This window comes from Suncus etruscus, chromosome 10 (assembly GCF_024139225.1).
Source record: "Suncus etruscus isolate mSunEtr1 chromosome 10, mSunEtr1.pri.cur, whole genome shotgun sequence".
Lineage (NCBI taxonomy): Eukaryota > Metazoa > Chordata > Mammalia > Eulipotyphla > Soricidae > Suncus > Suncus etruscus.
In genome coordinates this window covers 44,765,430-44,785,610 of record NC_064857.1, presented here as the reverse complement: position 1 = coordinate 44,785,610, position 20,181 = coordinate 44,765,430, and the positions used below count along the sequence as shown (strand labels likewise).

At 35.3% G+C, this 20,181-nt stretch overlaps 1 protein-coding gene across 1 annotated transcript in view; it reads right to left on the bottom strand.

Moving 5' to 3' along the window:
• The window catches only part of FAM135B (family with sequence similarity 135 member B), a 280,538-nt gene that overhangs the window by 81,528 nt on the left and 178,829 nt on the right, over positions 1 to 20,181 (bottom strand). Inside the window, exons 5-6 of the mRNA XM_049781948.1 lie at positions 13,291 to 13,361; positions 4,935 to 5,108 (exon numbers count right to left, since the gene is read on the bottom strand). Coding sequence (XP_049637905.1) covers positions 4,935 to 5,108; positions 13,291 to 13,361 — 245 coding nt within the window. The remainder of the gene's footprint in view (positions 1 to 4,934; positions 5,109 to 13,290; positions 13,362 to 20,181) is intronic.

Here is a 20,181-nt window from a genome sequence, read left to right as displayed (position 1 = left end):
TTTGTATTGGAATTTTGTGTTCCTAGGGTATATCCCTAAGAGTGGTATAGCTGGATAGAATGGGAGCTCAATTTCCAGTTTTTTTTTTTTTTGGAATCTCCATATTGTTTTCCATAAGGGCTGGACTAGACAACATTTCCACCAGCAGTGAATGAGAGTTCCTTTCTCCCCACAACCCCACAAGCAATGATTGCTCTTGTTCTTTGTGATGTGTGCCAATCTCTGTTGTGTGAGATGGTACCTTGTTGTTTTGGTTTGCATCTCCCTGATGATTAGTGGTGTGGAGCATTTTTCATGTGCCCTTTGGCCATTTGTATTTCTTGTTTGAGAAACTGTTCATTTCTTCTCACTATTTTTTGATGGGTTAGATGCTTTATTCTTGATAAGTTCTGTGAGTACCTTGTATATCTTAGATATTATCTCCTTATCTGATGGGTATTGGGTGAATAGCTTCTCCAATTCTGTGGGTGACTTTTGTATCCTAGGCATTATTTCCTTTGAGGTGCAGAAGCTTCTCAGCTTAATATAGTCCCGTTTGTGTATCTCTGCTTTCACTTGTTTAGAGAGTGCTTTTTCTTCCTTGGAGATGCCTTTACTTTCAATGTCCTGGAGTGTTTTACCTTTGTGTTGTTCTATATACCTATGGTTTCAGGTCTGATATCAATGTCTTTAATCCATTTGCTTTTGACGTTGGTGCATGGTGTTAGCTAGAGGTCTGAGTCCAATTTTATGCAGGTGGCTGTCCAGTTGTGTTAATGCCACTTGTTGAAGAGGCTTTCCTTGTTTCGTTTTGCATTTCTTGCTCCTTTATCAAAGATTAATTGATTGTATATCGGGGGAGCATTCCAAAGGTTTTTAACCTCCTGTTTGGTCCTTCTTTGTCCTCCTGGGTCAAAAAGGCTGATATTAATACATTCAATGTAGGGCAATGAGGATTCAATAAAAATTAGTCTGGAACACTTTTGAATACGATATCTATCTGGTAAGTGGTAATAACGATAAATGCCAATCATTGTTGTCAATGAAACCACAGTATAATGAAATCTAATTGTTTCTATAGTTATGTAGCCACTATCAATAAAACCATAAATCAATGATAATATAATCACTATTCTGATAGGTTTAGATTTGAGAGAGATAAAGCAATTAGCTTAGCCAGAAGATATGACTCAGAATAATTATAGATTAGGAAAGTGGAGATACTCATGGTACATAGAGGATATAGGATAAATACTATAAAATAATATCTTGTTATTTAAAGTAACTGTGTCCACGATTAAACATTCTTGTGGTTATTACTCTCTAAAGAGAAGTGGATTTGGATTTAGTTAAAGGTTAAATATTGGGTTTTGTGGACGTGTGCTCCTTGGGTCCAGGCACACAGCTCCCACATGCACATTTTGCCTTCTTAAATTGTGGACATTTTTTATCTCCTACTTTCATGGTGGGTTGTTTACCAGGGCTCAGTCCATGTTTGGAGAATCCTGCATTATCTCTTGTTCATGTTACTCTCTCTTTCCTTCCCTTTCTTTAGAGTTTCCAAATAAAGTGTGTGTATACTTCAAAAAATTGGACTGTCTTCTTTGGACTTTTTCAGGGATGGTGAAGTTTCTTAAAATTAAATGTCATACCTACTCTTCCAGGTTTGATTTAAATAATATTTCAAAATATATTTTTTCTAGAAAACTAGTATTTCCCTTATTTGATAGATATTTCCCATAGTTTTAAGATTTCTCATTGTGGGGCCGGGCGGTGGCGCTAAAGGTAAGGTGCCTGCCTTGCCTGCGCTAACCTTGGACGGACCGCGGTTCGATCCCCCGGTGTCCCATATGGTCCCCCAAGCCAGGAGCAACTTCTGAGCACATAGCCAGGAGTAACCCCTGAGCGTTACCGGGTGTGGCCCAAAAACCAAAAAAAAAAAAAAAAAAAAAAAAAAGATTTCTCATTGTTTCTAGCAAAGTGAGCTAAGAAAACCTTTCTGCAAAATTCAGAGAATAAAAGACAGATCTATTTTTAAAGCAATCCCTGAGGAGACCTACATTCTGATTGTGGATTTCTAACTGTACTCCACATAGGCAAGGTAGCTGTAGACAGATGTACAAGAGATTGTTTCAGAAGAGAGGTTAAATTGCATATAAAGAAACCTTAGAATCAGAGTCAAAGAGAGAGAATAATGGACAGAGTGCTTGCCTTGCATGCAGCAGACCCGGATTAAATCTATAGCACCTCTACAAGGTTCCCAGAGCACCATTAGGATCTATCCCTGAACACAGAGCCAGGAGTTCATCTTGAGTGCAGCTACTTTTATCAAAATTAATGAATAAAATAAAAAATAAATAAAAGATTTCCCAGTTCCCAAATATTTAGAATGCAACAGAGCTCCACAGAATGACTGGCCTCTGGTTTTCATCATTATATCAGTTATTATAAATTGACTTCTCATACTTTAGTTAGACATTCTCATCATCTAACTATTCCTTCTGTTACCTATTTAAATGCCACTGTAATGCATTCACAGATGTTATGAGATGCCCTTTCATAAACATAGGTGTGCTTTGTTCAAAAAAAGCTAAATTTTTAATGTAAACACATTTTCCTTCATGGATGTGTTATTAATTATACACACTAATAAATAAATGTGTTCAACTCTTTCTCCCAAATGTATTTTCATTGTCATAATCACTTGTCACTGGGTTTAAGTGAAAAATCATTTCTTCTTTAAACTGCCATCTGATTTTTCTTAAGCAAACTATAATCTATGGTTAAAGTTATTTCAATTTATTTAGTGACTGTTATATCCTAGAGGGAAGGCCAAGCTGCGACCATGGAATAGCAGGTGTTAAATAATAATTAAATGCATGACCCAGTATTTTACATAGATTATATCATTTAATCCTTTCTAAAACCTTTCATAATATATGATAGAGGAAGATTAGAGAATTTAATTCATCTGCACAAGCTAAAGACTTAGCAAATAGGGTTCTCAGATAGTCAGCCTGATCCCAAAGCCTACAACTGTAACCCTGATCCAACAGTTTTCCCAGGAGACTTTGCACACTGCATCAGAATGTGCAATTTTGTGTATTACTGTCCTCCTTGAATAAGCCTTTTAGGGACCAAATCTGAGTTTTTAAGTCTTGGATTATAGGAGAACAGATTAAAGCTTAGTCACATGACTGTTAACCAAACATGTATAGTACAGACTATTATATATACATATACAATATACTTATTGTACACCAATTTTACCTATGTGGTATTATATCACCAATTATTCATTTCTATTATATAGGTAGCATATATATATATGGGTGTATATAGATATAAACAAACATACATATGTTTCCAGAGAAATCTTCTACAAATCACAAACTTGTCTAGATGTAATATGGTTCAGATTCCAGTTGGTCCTCAAATATTCAGTCTCAGAGGCACAGAACTACTTGATTTTTTTCACCTAGGACATTTCCAAGAAAAGCTAATCCCAGGACACATTCACAGACTGTCAATCTTTCCTTAATAGTGGCAAAATTTTATGCACTTGAGTGAGACCATGGTTTGCCAAGTTTCATATTAAACACAGTAAAGAATTATTTGTGCATAATTCAAATTCTAAAATTTTCTGAATTAATTTTTTTCATGCAAATTGCTAAGTTCAACCCTCTTTGGCTTATATATCTACAGATCTTTAACATTTTCTGTCAAGTCTATAATAGTATATGACATATTATAAATTCATAATTCAAGTTGACACATCCTACTCAACTTTACACTCAAAGAAAGATCAAGTTCAATGCTTTTCAATGCCACAGTAGATTAAATTCTACCTCTCCTAAGGCAGTTCCAGGAGAATAGTGGACCTCTAAGATAAAACAGTTCAGTAAAATATATTTCAAAAGACATATGGTTTTCCTGTTAGAACACCAACTTTGTCTTATAACTTAGTTGTTTCTGGGATCTCAGTCAGAGTTTTAACAGTACACTGTCCCAAAACTCACAGAAAGCCAGGACACTTCATTGACTATATTGAATGGATGCATGAGAATGGCTCAACACAATATAATGTGCTAAGTATTGTTAGTATTCTCTCCTCCTGCATTTGAATAGAAACTTGGATTAGGAAGAAAAAGCAGTATCTCTATCAAAAGCCCAGATGCCCTCTTTTTTTGACAATCAGTAAAATATATCCAAACTAGAAACTGTTTTTCTGTGTGAACTAGATACTGATTTCCTGTGTTAAATATAAATACTGTGTTCTCAGGGATGTTCTATGAATTTGTAAATAATGTGCACTTAGAAAAAAATTAAGTCAAATATAGAAGTAGGCAGGTATAACCTATATTTACAGAAATTCAGTCCTGCATCTCCCTGCCTGTATTAATTATTTTTATATTAAGTAAATAATTATGTTTAAAATTTTTTATTGAGACCATTGTTTATTACAAGTCTATCACAGTTGTATTTCAGGCATATAGTGACAGTGAATTAGGGCCATTTCCACCACCAGTGCTGACCTCCCTCCACCATAGTTCCCAGCATATATCCCATACTTCCACCTCCTGGACTGCTAGTGTAACAGATCCACTCTTATGTTAGTTTGCTATAATTTGGGTTTCTTGATTCTGTTGTCATTGACTTTGGTTTAGGTATTTAGATCTGACCTGTTTTTTTCTACTCAATGTTCCTAAGACCGCTTGGCCTCTAGGTCCCATTTATTTTTTTTTTCTTTTCTCAATTTGTAAGAAGACATAGAAATATCAGCCAGACAAAATGATTCCAGTTCTATGGTTCTATGAAAATATCCCTTCCTGTTGTCTTTCAGTGAAACACAGAGACTAAATCTTTAAAGTACAAATCTTCACTGATCTGTTTTGTGACTCAACTCTGTGCCTTTTGCCCACAGTGAAGTGGAAGTGTTGCCCCACACCATTTACCTGATCAAGGGCTGCTGTAGAGCAACCAAGGATGCATGGATAGTCACTGAGATGACTGACAGGTGAAAATAGTCAAACATAACTGGAACTTGGTGATGTAGACCTTTCCGGGGATGGAAATGCAGGCCAAGTGTGCGACTGCTGATCACCGGTGCCCCGGCCACATCTCTCAGTCTAGAAGATAAGAGTGAAGTTATAAAAGTGGTGATCTGTGGTTCCTTCTGTCCCTGGGGAAGTCTACATTGGCTATAGCCCCCTGCAAACTGCTATGCATGAATGAACTTTTCAGTCCCAGAGAATATTCTCTCTTTATAAATCTTTTGTTCCCCAATATGCAGATGAAACCTTCTAGGTTTGAAGAGAGACACAAACTCAGGAGATATCACAGGTTGATTTGGGACCTCCACTCTATTATAATGACACCAAGTCAACTTTAACTCCTTTAAACACATCTCTACTAAGTCAACTTCTTAGTCCTCTAGTCATCACTCAATTGTTAGGTTACACCTTATTTTACCTAAAACAAAGTTCATCCTTGGTACCTTTGAATGTTTGTTTACAACTTGGATTTGCCCCAAAAGAGAGATTGACTTACTTGGAAACCTGGATGGGACTGGCTCAGGATAGCCTGAATTATTTGTCCTTACACTGTCCTTACTACCTTATTCAGGGGTAGTCTCTGTACTCAATAAAAACAGCAGTTATGGCAGGCATCTTGCTCTCGATACAAATGTAAAAGACTGCCAGACTACATGTGTTTTAACCCTCAGCCTGGTTTGAATTATTTCATGAGTGACCTGAATCAGATGTGTTCACCTGGGAGAGGGGGTGATTTTATAACTCAATCTTTCATTTCCATGTTTGTTTCCAGTCCAGTACTTCCTTCTAAATCTGCATTTCTATTATATTTCCATTTCTCTAGATAGGAATGTGCTGTTATATACTTAGTATCTAGTAAATATCTGGCACATTGTAGAGATTAGTTATATGCTCATTTCTGAAAAGAATAATTGATGGAATGAATGATTTCCAAATTATTTGACCAGTTTTATATCTCCTTTCTTTGCTCTACCATTGTTACCTGGTATGTATCTTCTATTTATTTTTAATTTATTAGTTTAAGAACTATGGTTACTATGGTTGTTCTTTGTTGGTTTTCATTCATACAATGTACCATCCTTCACCAGTGCACACTTCCTGTGATTGATGTCTCCCACTTCCCTCATATCCCTATCTCCTAATTGATACTGTGGTTTGCACATTTGTTAATGGAGGATTCTATGCATGCCATTTTCTTCCTTTCAACACCAACTTCTTATCCAGAGTGATCAGTTCCACCTATTTTTGTACTAATAGGCCCAGCCTAGTATATTAATTGGTTATAAAAATGGTACTGAGAGTCAGAATAATAGCACAGTGATGAGGTCTTTTGACTTTTATACTTCTGATTGGGTTCAATCCCCAGCATCTCATATGGATCCCTGAGCCTACCAGGAGTGATTTATGAGTGCAGAGTCAGGAGTAACCCTTGAGCACCACTAGGTGTGGCCCAAAGCACAAGCAAAACAAAACAAAATGAACTAACTGGTGAAAAGACAGTACATGAATTAACACAATTTCTTTGCATGCTGAAGAACCTGGTTTGATCCCAAATACAGCAAATAGTGATATTTGAGTCTAGAGTGATGAATAAATACTGAGCAGCACTGGGTATAGCAACATAATTTTTACATGATTAATTATTTTGAAAGTAAATATTATCAGTGTTAAATTTAAAATAGTTACACTCTAAATGAAGGTTCTTAAAATGCATCTGCATGTCCTTGGGAGACATGAGGGGAACATCTTTATGTACAAAGAGATAAAAAGCAAAGGAAGAAACCTTGCAAGACACAGCCTAGAGAACTTTAGTTTCTCAAAATAATTTTTTAGAGCTTGTGTACAAATGAAAGCCAAGTAAATTAATTAAATAAAATGTTGGAGTTATAACTCCATAAATAGACCACAAATAATGGCCTTACCTGGAAGAACCTGATAGAGAAAGTGCCAAGAGACTTCCCCTGAGTCTCAGAAACTCATTAACATTTATATTAATTTAAATTCTGGCAATAATTTATTGAGACCTTTCCATGAACTGAGCATGCTACAATTTCCCTTAATAAGCATGATCATTATATAAGTTTTATTAGAATTAATAGATGAGGAAGGAAGGCTACCATGAATTAATTAACTTGTTTGAATCACAAGGAAAAGGTAAAATATAGAACCATTTCTATGATCAAACCAGTGTGTTTGGCCTGACAACAGATTACTGCCTTGATCTATTCAGATACAAACTCCTTTGAATCAAAAAATGCCAATTCGACTAAACAGAAGAGGAAATGCATTTCAGAGTAATAAATATATTCCAACAATGACCAGAGTTTAAGCCCCTTTTTTTCACTTTTATAAGAGTGAATAATTAATTATGGGAAGTGTGCTGATTGCTCTTTTGTACTCTAAAGCAAACAGATCTAATTAATGAAGATAAAAAAAATTTGATTTCTGGGAGAAGGTTTGCCTCAGTTTAAAAGAAAGATAAGATTCAAGAAGAAATGTTTCGGACTTTTTCTAAATGATCCTTTATTCTAAATGAATACTAAATAAGTAAATATAAAACAAAATCATTTATCTCAAATCCTTATATTTAGTTGAAAAAGAAACAGAAGTAATTAGAGCTTGGTTTATCTGAACTGCCATCCAATTTGAGACTTTTCCTGTATATTTCATGAGTTAAAACTGAGAATAATAAAAGAAGAATTGTAAGAATGTCTGAAAGTCAACCATGAATAATTTTGTAGAACACAATGCCTCAGTAGAAATTAAAAAAAAAAAAAAAAAGGACAGTTCCTTCCTAGAATTAAAGAAGAGTTTAAAAGTAGACTGTACTTTTTAGGGAGACAATACAAGGAAAATGAACAAAACACCCAGCTTTGTGACAACAAATGCCTATGAATCTTCACAGTGCAACAGGTGTAGATATGAGGTTCAGTGAGGCATTTTTCTCAATCTTAGTGCTACTAACTTTAAGAAATGAACAGTGCCTTGTTGAGTTGCATGTGTGCATGTGTGAGTGTGGCAGGAGTGGGGCGGAAGGGTATGGAAGGTGTCAGTACTATGGACTGTAAGATGCTTTAGCTCTGAGCCAACACTCTACCAGTTTAAAGCCAAAACAGTAGCCTCCATACATGACCAAAATTTTCTGTGTAGAGGAACGTGAAATCACATTTCCCTTGAAAAACACTGGATGACCAAATATCAAGAAAACTTTAATACCTCATATAACGTCAAGCACTTTTAAAATGTTGACCCTTTTTAGCATTACGTAGTTCAAAAGAAGACTTTGCTTGGGTCATGTTTCAAAACTTAACGTCCATCACCAGGATTTGCTACTGTCACGTTATCATTGCCAATACCATCAATTTATGAAGATGAAAGAATTCCAATTTACATGTCTTATGGCTTTTTGTTTTCTTACTTAATATTACACTCTATGAAAATCCCAATGGTTAAGATTGCTAATAATGATAGAAAGACTCCTTGTGGGTGTACATCTAAGAATCCATAGAAAGGAAGAACTATATTGATTTAAGCTGGTATTTCTGATTTACCAGGAATTCTCGCACAAACTATATGTGTATGTATGTTCTGTGTATGTGTTAAACATTTGAGAATATGTGGAGAATTTGAATGTGGGTAAGAGTCTACCTTTTCATGCTGCTGACCCTAATTTGATCCCTGGCACCAAATATAATTTGCTAAACACCCTCAGGGTTATCCCTGAGCATAGAACCATGAGAAAGACCTGAACACAGTAAAGAAATTTAATAATATAAAGGACAGTTTAAAGTTTGATAATATACTTTTTTGGGGGGGTCACACAGAAGCACTCAGGAGTAACTCCTGGCACTGCACTCATGAATCACTTCTAGTAGGCTTGAGGGACAATATGGGATGAGGAGATGGAACCCTGGTCTTCCTGGGTCTGTCTTGAGTACAAGGCAAACATCCTACTGCTGTGCTATCGGTCCAGCCCCTGTAACATACTTAACTGCATCTTTCAATATCTAGAAAAATGTAAATTGATATTATAGGCACTTGAAATATTGATCTTCAAAGAAAATAAAAATCTGATTTGTAGTCTGTAATCATAAAGTCTTTCTAAACTAAGCTATATGACTGCAGATGTGGTGCATGAGTGTCTGCACACGCCATATCGTCAGTCCAATTTTCATCTATAATAGATACAATATCTCCGTTGTATAAAGTCTTCCCTTTCATAGATTTTTAACACCTTACAAACCCTCTTCAAATGCTTCATGTCAATTCTCTATATTTAATCTATTTTTTACTCTTTCCTTAAATCCTCACAAAGCAGAACATTCTCCCCAGCTCAGCCAGATTCCAACCAGTCCCCAAAGTGAAAAGACAGACTCAGCATGAGAAGAAATCTGCAGTCTGCTGCTACTGATTTGCTCTTGGTGACCCTTCCTTTACCTCCTAGCACCATGGACTTTTGTTTGCTATCAAAGTTGGTCCCTGAAAAAATCCCCCTCTTGAGGACATTTCCTGTTATGGTACTATTAAGAGCTATCCTACCTAGACTGCACAAAACCCTAGACTGCACAGCTTGAAGCTGCTCACCGGATCTTACCCCTTCACTGTCTATTTCAAAAGAGTTAAAGAGGACATATAAATTTCCTTTGAATATTTCTTTTAGATATACCCCTTTAATAGGCATGACCATTATCAAACATTTTCTCATATAGCAGCAATTTACCCTATCCTTGGGTTTCATTCAGCATACTAGTAGTATACTAGTATACTATATACTACACTATATATACTAGTATACTTAGGCATATCTCTGTTCAGAGTTAATGTAAACAAAATGCTCCTGGTCTGTTGGTCTTGACAACTCAGCCCCCCATACGCACTAGTAACTCTCTGGGACACTGTCCCTATTTTGCATAGGCACATCAAAATGGGAAAAGTTAATAGTTGCAAACAATTTATTATCTAATAGAGAAAGCAACACAAAAATTTTATACTATAGTGGGTCTTTACACCCTAGACACTTGGCATAATGACTTGGCTTAGACTCCAGTTGATTGACACTGGCTATTCATCCCCTGAAATGAGGATACCACCTATGAAAACAAACAAGGTTTCCCACACCAGCACCAGAAACATAAATTCTAGCAAGGAAGGCCCTACTACCGTCACAGTACTGACTTACTCCAGAAACAGTTCTTATATCACCCTGACAACCAGGCAACAGTAACAGTCTGTGTTTAGGGCAGGATTCTCTGCAATGTTAACTGATGGAGAGACAAATCGGTCTCCGACACAGGACCTGTACAGAAACTAGGATCTGACAGCAACAACTATGAGACTGAAAAGCTGTCCACTGAGAATGACTAGGAGGTTGGACAACCGAGTATGCTGGGAGCCTTGAGTTGGTCTTATGCCAAAGTGCTTAAGGTGTAAGATCTTCCTGTTTTTTAGGCCAAAGGTGTTTATTTTCAATTTTTTCCATATTTTGCTGTGCCAACACAAATTACAATTGTCATACACACCTTTTTTAATGTATTTTCCATCTCTGGAGGAAAATATGGGAGCATACTAAACCTTGGGCTATTGCATTAATGACTTTATAGGTGATACAATAAGTTTCACAAAAATAACTACTTATGAACTCTCTCCTCTTCTTCCACTTCTTTAATTCTCTGTTCTCTTTCTATCTAACTTTGCTTTCTGTTATCCTGAAACAAATGTATTATGATCAGTTATGTCAACAATGTGATACATCTTTTAAATAAAAAAGTTAAAAAATAAATAAAAATATAAACTAAGTTACCAAGATTTAAAAATACTGCAGGAAATTTACCCAATTAAAGATTAATTTTAGGGGCCGGAGAGATAGCATGGAGGTAAGGCATTTACCTTTCATGCAGAAGGTCATCAGTTCAAATCCCGGTGTCCCATATGGTCCCCCGTGCCTGCCAGGAGCGATTTCTGAGCACAGAGCCAGGAAAAACCCCTGAGCACTGCCGGGTGTGACCCAAAAACCACAAAAAAAAAAAAAAAAGATTAATTTTAATGTAGTTTGGGGGGTTCTATATTTTTTATATTTTATTAAAAGCAATATCCATCATTTTCATTAACTACACTTTTGATGACAGTGAGATACTATTCTTTATGCTTAATGCATAAGGTATTCTTAAAACATGGTTTGAAAACAAATTCAAGGATGAGAATTAGTAATTGGAATGTTTATAGCTACCATCCAGTTCTAAACAAAGTCTGGAAAAAAATAAGGAGATATTAAAGGTTTAGGTTAATGAAAATTAATAAATGAATGGTAGAAATCCTAGGTGTTTTAGGGAATAAACTAACAAGAAAAACAGGAATTTACTTCTGATAAGTAAGTTGAGAAGACCACATTTTATAGGGTTTCTGAGGTTACTATAATTCTAGAACAAACCATCAGAGGGTATAATGCTATGAACAACTCTCAAGCACTAAGAGAGAATTACATGACAATTAGAAGATAATCAAATGGATTAGGGGTCCAGATAAATATGAGAATAGATTATAATGTGGAGCACAAAAAAAAAAAAAAACAAAACAAAAAAAAAAACAGGACTATTGACAGATAGTGTTGCTAGTCTAGAGATTAACTTTGTACACAATACTGAATTCCCCTTCTCAATGTGCAAATGCTTTATGGCCCTGATATCCCAAAAGCAGTTCATCTGTATTTCAGGTTCCATTAAATGAAATACTTTGGAGTATAAAAATTCCTCTCTAAACTTAATACGTTTTATTGTAGGGCATCCTTTCTTTGGAAAGGGGACCACTTTCTGACAGGGAGCCTGAACTCTGAAAAGATTTGAGAAACAATCTGTGGGCATTATCCAATTGTCACCTAATTCTCCATTCCCTAAGAAAAAGGTAAGCACTGAGGAAGAGGTTGTAAAAACCAGAGAAAAAACTAATTTGAAGAGACTAGCGAGTAAGCATTACAAAAGGAGGAAGTGCCTCAAATTAACCTTCAGCCTAAGGAAGTGTGCTTCCTCCATATCTAACAGACTAGGAAAAACAGATTTTAGTGTCTGGCTTGTCCTGTAAAGGTTCTAAAGAGAGAATTTATTTGACATCTTTGGGAGAAGGGTTTCTAACAGAAATGAGATAAATATTACATTTTCTGTGCCCAGTTTTCAATGGGCAGGTGTAATACTTTGTGAAGAACCTACCCCTCCCCAAATCCCAACTAATAGATGGTGTCACTAAAGCTTCATTGAGATTGCAGAATCTATTTAAAAATATACCTCCAAAGAATAAACAGAAGATTGCAAGATCAAAATAATTGGATTTATAATCTGAATTTATAATTCACACGAAGAGACAAATTTACAATAGATTTTTGGCTATGATTTTTTTTTCTTTGACCTTTATTCTAGCTTCTCCCTTTTCAATGATCTTCCAAACTCACAAATCACAGTGAAAAAGGTTGTATGCTACATAAAACATATCATAGACATAAAACATAAACACAGTTCCTGCATTGATTTTCCTCAAGTGAAAATTACTAAAACTGGAAGTAAAGTGGTGTCAAAGAGAATATATGAATGCAAAGAATTTATGAACTGGAGAAAGGTTGGCAATATACTTACTCATTGGCCCTCCTGATGCCACAGGGAGAGTATATTAACTACTATCAGAATGAAACCAAAGTTCTACCCTAGAAATATAACACAGTCAACCCTGAAGGAGGACAGGATCTACAGAACATGCTGACAGGAAGCATGAGGAAGAAAAATGACTCCTACTTATTTAATTAGAATTTGCATTGATTTATTTTTTAATTTCTAGATAATTGAAGCTCATACAAATATGTGGAATACAGCACTATAATCAGGCAGCATTTCTTTTGCATTCCTGAGGGTCAATACTTAAAGTACATAATTATTGTTATGTTGAAAATGTACAGAATTGTCTGCAATGGGACATCTAAATAAGTAAAACTAAAAATGATAAAAGTGCTTTGTATGTGCCATATTTGAGCTACCTAAGTCTATGGTAGCTAAAATGTCTACAAAGACATTTATCTACATTCCAGATAAAGCTGTGTTGGTGGTAAGATACTGAAGCTGTTCAGAAATCATATTTCTGGTATATGATCTGAGCTGTGTGTTCATGAGGATATCTTAGTGTGGGGAATAGCTACACTAGTCAGGATTCACCGTATAAATTCATGTATGAGTTCTGATTGTAGGAATTTAATAACATTTATAAATGCCATTTTACTTACTGTTGTTCACTATCTGTAAAATGCAGGTCCACCTTGAGTTGAAAATCAATTTCACTTAATGCCTCTTCCACCTACAAGAGAAGCAAAATTCTGAGGATTGTAGAATTTAAATGTCCAAATGAAATTCCTATCTTGCCAATTTCCAGAAAGTTAGATCAAAATAATCTAAAAAAAAAGTGATATTTATGCTTAGAGAAAAATTTTCATGAATATTCTACCTACTTCTGGTTAAAGAGGGTATCTGTGAGCTGTATAAAGAAATTAGAAAGTATATGCAATCATGTTTGGGAAAAGGGCAAATTGAGTTTAAAATTTTTAATCATGGGGCCCAGAGAGATAGCACAGCGGCATTTGCCTTGCAAGCAGCCAATCCAGGACCAAAGGTGGTTGGTTCGAATCCCGGTGTCCCATATGGTCCCCCATGCCTGCCAGGAGCTATTTCTGAGCAGACAGCCAGGAGTAACCCCTGAGCACCGCCGGGTGTGGCCCAAAAAACCAAAAAAAATTTTTTTAATCACATATTTTATTTTGAGGGAATTTGAGAATCTTGTTTTTCAAGCAGATTTGGACTTTATCTAATCAGAAAAATCCACTGTACCTACTCTGGGTAGGAAGGAGCAGGGATTTGGTATAGAATGAGAGAAAAGTGGAATAACAATGTTACTTCTCTCCTACTGGTATTTTTGTACAGTATTTCTCACTTCTAGTGTGTACAGAGGAAGGAACTATGCTTAGGAAAGTGAAGCCATTTCCCAAGATGCCTCAGTTTCCTCAGAAGAAAATTCCTCAGTTTGATCATGAAAACCATTAAATTGGATCATTTAGACATAACATTAGAATCTCATGTTCTAATCATGGATACCTACATTCCTAGATATTACAATAAAATGGTTTGTAAATTTTGTTGTCTTGTTCCCCATGCCTGATTCTCCCAAATAATGAAAGAAAATAGGACTTTCCCTTTCCTTCCTCAGTAAAATTCATCACTTTCATTTCCAAGACAGTCATCTGAAAAAATGTCCTTACCAAGGCCAATACTTAGCTCAAAGTTAATCACCCTGCATCATTAATACACCCAAGCTGGTTGAGGCCTTTTTCCTGAGTGATAAAAAAACCCTAGTTTTTTTTACCCTTTATTTAATTTTTTTGTTTGTTTGATTTTTGGTGTTTGGGCCATGCCCAGCTATGCTTAGGGGTTACTCCTGGCTCCACACTCAGAAAACGCCCTGGCTAGGGGATTATATGGGATGCCAGGGATCAAACCCATGTCCGTCCTGGGTCAGCTGTGTGCAAAGCAAAAATACCCTACCTTTTTGCTACCACTCTGGCCCAATTTTTCCTCTCTTAATATATAATTCTTCCTATTTTAATTTATTTCAGTCTTATAACGTGCATATATAAACTATATTTCACCTACAAACATAGTTCATTTAATCTAGAACAATAATACATTGAGTAGGGTACTTGTAAATGACCAACCCAGGTTCAATTTCCACCATCCCTGTTTGAGCTCACATGGAGTGATTGCCGCATGTAAAACCAGGAATAACCTTTGAACACCACTAAGTGTGACCCCAAAATAAAAGAAAGCAAAAAATTATCATTTAAGCTTGATAACATTTAGAAATGTGTTTGAACAAATTGCAAACATTTAACTCCACTCAATTTCACATATCTATTACATAAAAAAGCCACACCTGAAACATTATAAATTTTCATAATAAATTATTGTCCATAATAAACTTCTTTTTATTTCACCTGTGCCTTGTCTCTGGTATAATTGAGGAAGAGACTGGTCTGAGTTAACTTTGGGTCCCAACTCCAAGAAAGAGGATTGTGCTAGAATAAAAAGGTAACATATCCTGAAAAATTAACTTGGGCTCTTTTCTCCATGACCCCTCATTTTGTTGTTATTTGCTTTTATTTTGTCCTTAAGAATGTTCTCATCCTGCAGAAATGAAAAGGTCTTATCAAAAGATTTCTCTGAAAACATGCTCCTTGTTAAGCATAAATTAGAAGGAGACATATGGATGAAATTTATCTTTAAGTCCCCAAGGTTTTTAACACTTGTTAAAAATATTTAAAAGTTAACATTTTGCTGAATCCAAGAGTTATGAATAATTTCCTCCTAGAGCTTTTGTTTTGCATAATCATGGGCCTGCTTCATACACACAACCAAAGCATCACACACTCTTGCCACCAGTTCTAGGAAGTGAGAATGGCAAAGTAATCCCTTCCAGTTTCTGAGAATACATTTTCTTAATTAATAAAAATTCACTTTAAACTTCAGTTTGAAACTAATTGTAATTCTTTGGAACTAGCAGATAAACCCTCAGCCACAATGAGCTGTGGCTAGATTGAGCCTGGCTATGTCTCAGTAGATGTTTAATTGTAACATAATCAAGGAGCAAATGAATCTTCTAAGAATTTATTTCTTCCCCTTTTGTTTGATATCTACACTTTCCTGAACTTGCAATGATGAGAAATTATAACAATAGCTAACATGTACAGAAGTGTCACTATGTGGCAGCAATAGGGTATTATTTTATATACACTATGTCATTTAATATGAATAAAACTAAATGAAGAACTATTTTTTTCATTAGTCAATGAGTAACTTGATACTCAAGTTGTTTTCCAAATTCAACTCGTGAATTCTTTAATCCGTGCTCAGGCAAGTTTTTTTATCCCCTTTGGTGAATGCCATGATCAGTGTTGCTCTGCGCCACTTAAGCTTTCTAGTGTTGGTTGGTTTTGACTTTCCTAATGGTGATTCTTAATATCTTTTTTATTTTTAATTCTCTCCTGAGTTTTATCAGAGAAATCTGGGTAGGAGGGCAGCTATTGAAATTAGGCAAGAAGCAAATCTTTGCTCTATATCCATTTAGATCTGTCTGATCTTAGAATAATCAATTTCACTATGCTTGTTTTCTCAGCTGTGAAATGAAGGTAAAATAACTATGTATCATGCTGAGATAGCACTCTGTTGCATGATAAAAGAAAGCACACAAAGATTTTAGCATAGCACATGAACAAAGCCTATTCTCAACAAATCTTATTTTCAATTTACTTTAGACATGATCACCTGACTCTCCACTTCACCAGTCCCTTAAAACCCTTTTATTTATTAGACACTCTTGTGTTACTTTGGACACCTTCCTTAACTACTATAATTATCTCCAATATAATCTAAAATTTGAATAAAATAGCATATTGTTACTGCAATATAAAATGACATATTCTAAGCAGAAAATCAGAACAAAGGCTAACACATGCTATACATCTAATATTAAAATAAAAACATTTGTAGCAACATTTGATGTTAGGATGACTAAACCCAAATTATTGTTCTACCCAATAGAATCATTTCTCTTCTAAAGACCATGGACTACTAATATCCTCTCCATTCCATTCATGAATCATTTTTAAATTAACTCTTGTTTTCCTTTGTAAGTATGTTTGTCCCATCTCTCGTGTTTCACCTAAACCCTGTCTGTGGGTCACCTTATGCTAAACGTTATTGTTGTTTATTAGTATCTTATGGTTCACTACCATAGCCTCACTATCCTTCCCAATTTAGCATCTTCTATTCCACTGGAAACATGCTTTCTTCTCTAATTCTGTCTTGGCTTTCCATTCCCCTTGCTATCTTTTATCTCAAAAGTTCTTAACTAGCTCCTGTGGAAATCCACAAACTATAACAAAAGAGAGCAACCTAATATCTAAACTTATTCACATCAATTGTTTCCACCTCAAATCTAAGAAAAACACATACTGTTTCTGACTAATTATATTTTTGAAGATAGACTTCAGAACTTGAGCCCATATTGTCAGTAACTATTATGTAAAACATTTGATTAATCACATTTTGAGATACCTTCTTCTTGTTTCATTGATTTCTCTTTTTGTTTTTGGACTACTAAAGTTATGCCTTGAACTTACTCCTATCTCTATGTTCAGGGCTTACAAACTGCTCTAAGCTCAGAAATCACTCCTGGAAGAGCTCAGAATAGACACTAAGTATGACTAATAAATATCAGATTGGCTGTATATATGGCAAGTGTCTTACCTGCTTTTTAACTCTCTGGTCCTAATAAATCTGTTTATCAATTAAACTTTTAATAAATCATTTTAATATGTCCTAGGAGAAATATTTGTTGTTGTTGTTGTTGTTTGGTTACACACATCTGCTCTCAAGGGTTACTCTTGGCTCTGCACTCAGAAATTGCTCCTGGCTGTCTTAGGGTACTATATGGGTGCTGGGATTTGAACCACCATCTGTCCTGGATCATTTGCTTTACCACTGTGCTATCTCTGGCCCAAAATTTTTTTTATCTTATTAGGTTTTAGCAAAGCTGTGCTTAAATTTGTACTCTTCCTATAAGTTTCTCATCATTTAAAACACTTTTGAGTGTCTTTTCCAGAATTAATTACATCAAGTAGGGTCCAGAAATAAGCAGATGATAGATTTATAGTGATAAATCCAGATAGAGTTTGGTTAAAATAATATTTACAAAGGTGAAGAAAATTTAGAAAAACTAACGATAGAGACTCAGCACCTCTGGGACATCAACCACAGGACATTCTTTCCATCTGAAATCTGAAATTGAAGAGAGTGGTTATCTCATTGATAACTGTGCTATTTAGAGTGAGCTCCTGTGCTCACAACACTTATTCCTAGAAATAAATAAGTAATTTATTGTCACTATGATATCATAAGAAAGGCATGAATAATGTAATTGCAACTAAGATATCATCTTGAGGATAGTCATTAGTGTTGGGAAAGAAAATATTACAAAGGTGTATAAAGAAAGGATTTCAAAACTATTTTTTCTGCAACTAAGCTATCTGCCATTTTATAAGCACCCTCAATCTAATATTATAGCAGGTTCAAAAAATGAAAGTAAAAATAAAAAAGCACTACTCTTGAGGGCTCTCATTACTTAGGAATAGCTGGAAATTATTTACTCTGGTCTACAAAGTTTCCATATCTATCACCATATATTTCTCCTAATTCATCCTTTTGCAAAAATTGTTCAGGTCACTTTTGATGTGACTGGGGTTTTATTGACACACCAACTTTATTCTCATGTTTGGCCTTTGTCTTTGTTGTACAATTCTCCAGGGAAGCAGATGTCCTGGTACACCGGTCTGCTAATCAGCACATGGCTCTGACTCAATCTGAGCATCCCTGGGTTACCTCTACTATCTGCCATTTTTCTCCCCAGAGTATAATCTCCATCTGTTGAAGGCTGTGCTGAAACTGCGCTTTTGGAATTCTCATTATTTAAACAATAAAAAAGTCTCTTAGAATAAACATACCCTGAGAAATCGTTTCTTTGAGTTCAGATTTTCCCTCACAGAACCCATGATAAGTATGAAGTCCCACTGCTATTTTGTAAATGCATCTTATCAATGAGATAACTGAGGCAGTGGCAGTGGGAAAACTCAGCAATAGAATGCAGATTATTTATTTGTCTTCTTACATTATGATCTACTGATTTAATATTTAAGTATAAGGCTGGTGACACCAGGATTAATGCTTTTTATTAATCTGTAGTTCATAGTTGATGCTTAGTGAGTGCTCAGTAAATCTACTATGGATTGATTAACAGTTGCAGAATAAGTTATGGCTTTTCACTTTAAGCCAAGTGAAGGAAACTGCCCAATACCTATAATGTAAAAAATGGGTATGAAATTGAAAATGGGAAGAAGGCCAGGAAGAGATAGACTAGAAGTAACATAAGGTCATTGGTAGAAGGCATGTTGTTAGCGGTGAGGGACAATAACTGTGGTACATTAAGACCATCTGAACTAACACTATTGTAAGTATGTTACCTTCATGGTGGCAACAATAAAAATGTATTTCAAAAGACAAGAAGAAAAGCCATGGGGCAAAAGAGGAGAAAGTTATTAGGTGGCCTGTAGAAGATATTATGAGGAACAGGATCAAGGTATAAGTTTTCCTAAAATAAAAAATCACTTCATGGTTAGTGGTGAACAAGCAGGAAATAATGAGTTGAAAAGTGGCAAAGGTTTAAGATGAGAACAGGTACATGAGAGCGCTCAATGTATTCTATTATTTATATTTCTATTTTTTTCTTTGGTGTATAGTGGGTTTTCCTTGAAGTGGAGTAAAGATTCTCAGGATTCTTGTTTTATATACATGCCGTTCTTCCTGAAAATGAAGAGGTTTTTTTTTTCTTCTCTGTGTCTCACTTTCTCTCTCTCTTTTGGATAAATTCCAAAGATACATCTCAAAGGCAAATGGTCAGTGAAAAATAGACCACTACAGAAATCAACTCTCCATTCTTAAGCTCATTTATACATAGAGTTAGTGTGATGTATATTATCATAAAAGGGAAGATATATGTAGGTACATTTATGTGTGTATGTTCTTAGTATATTATGAATATCTTCTTGTAGCATCCTGCTCACTCCCTCTTTTATTTAATGTTTCAACACGAAGCCCTGAAAAAAAATAGCAGATTTTCAATAAACATCTGCAGAGGGACTCATTGCTAGAGAGGCTTCTTCATGCACAAATGAGAAAATGAGGAGCTTATAAGAAGTAAACTGGGATATAGACTGAATAAGTGTATGAATGATATATAATTACTAAAATGTATATATGGACAAATGCATACATATTCTAAAAATATTCTAAATGAATCCTAATCTTTCAGGTTTTTACTTTCAGATTTCTGAGCAATTCTAGTTTAACCTTCATTTATTCTAGAAAGGCAAACAAAAAGCAACTTTTACTTTTTTTTTTTTTTTGGTTTTTCGGCCACACCCATTTGATGCTCAGGGTTACTCCTGGCTAATGCTCAGAAATTGCCCCTGGCTTGGAGGGACCATATGGGATCCCGGGGGATCGAACCACGGTCC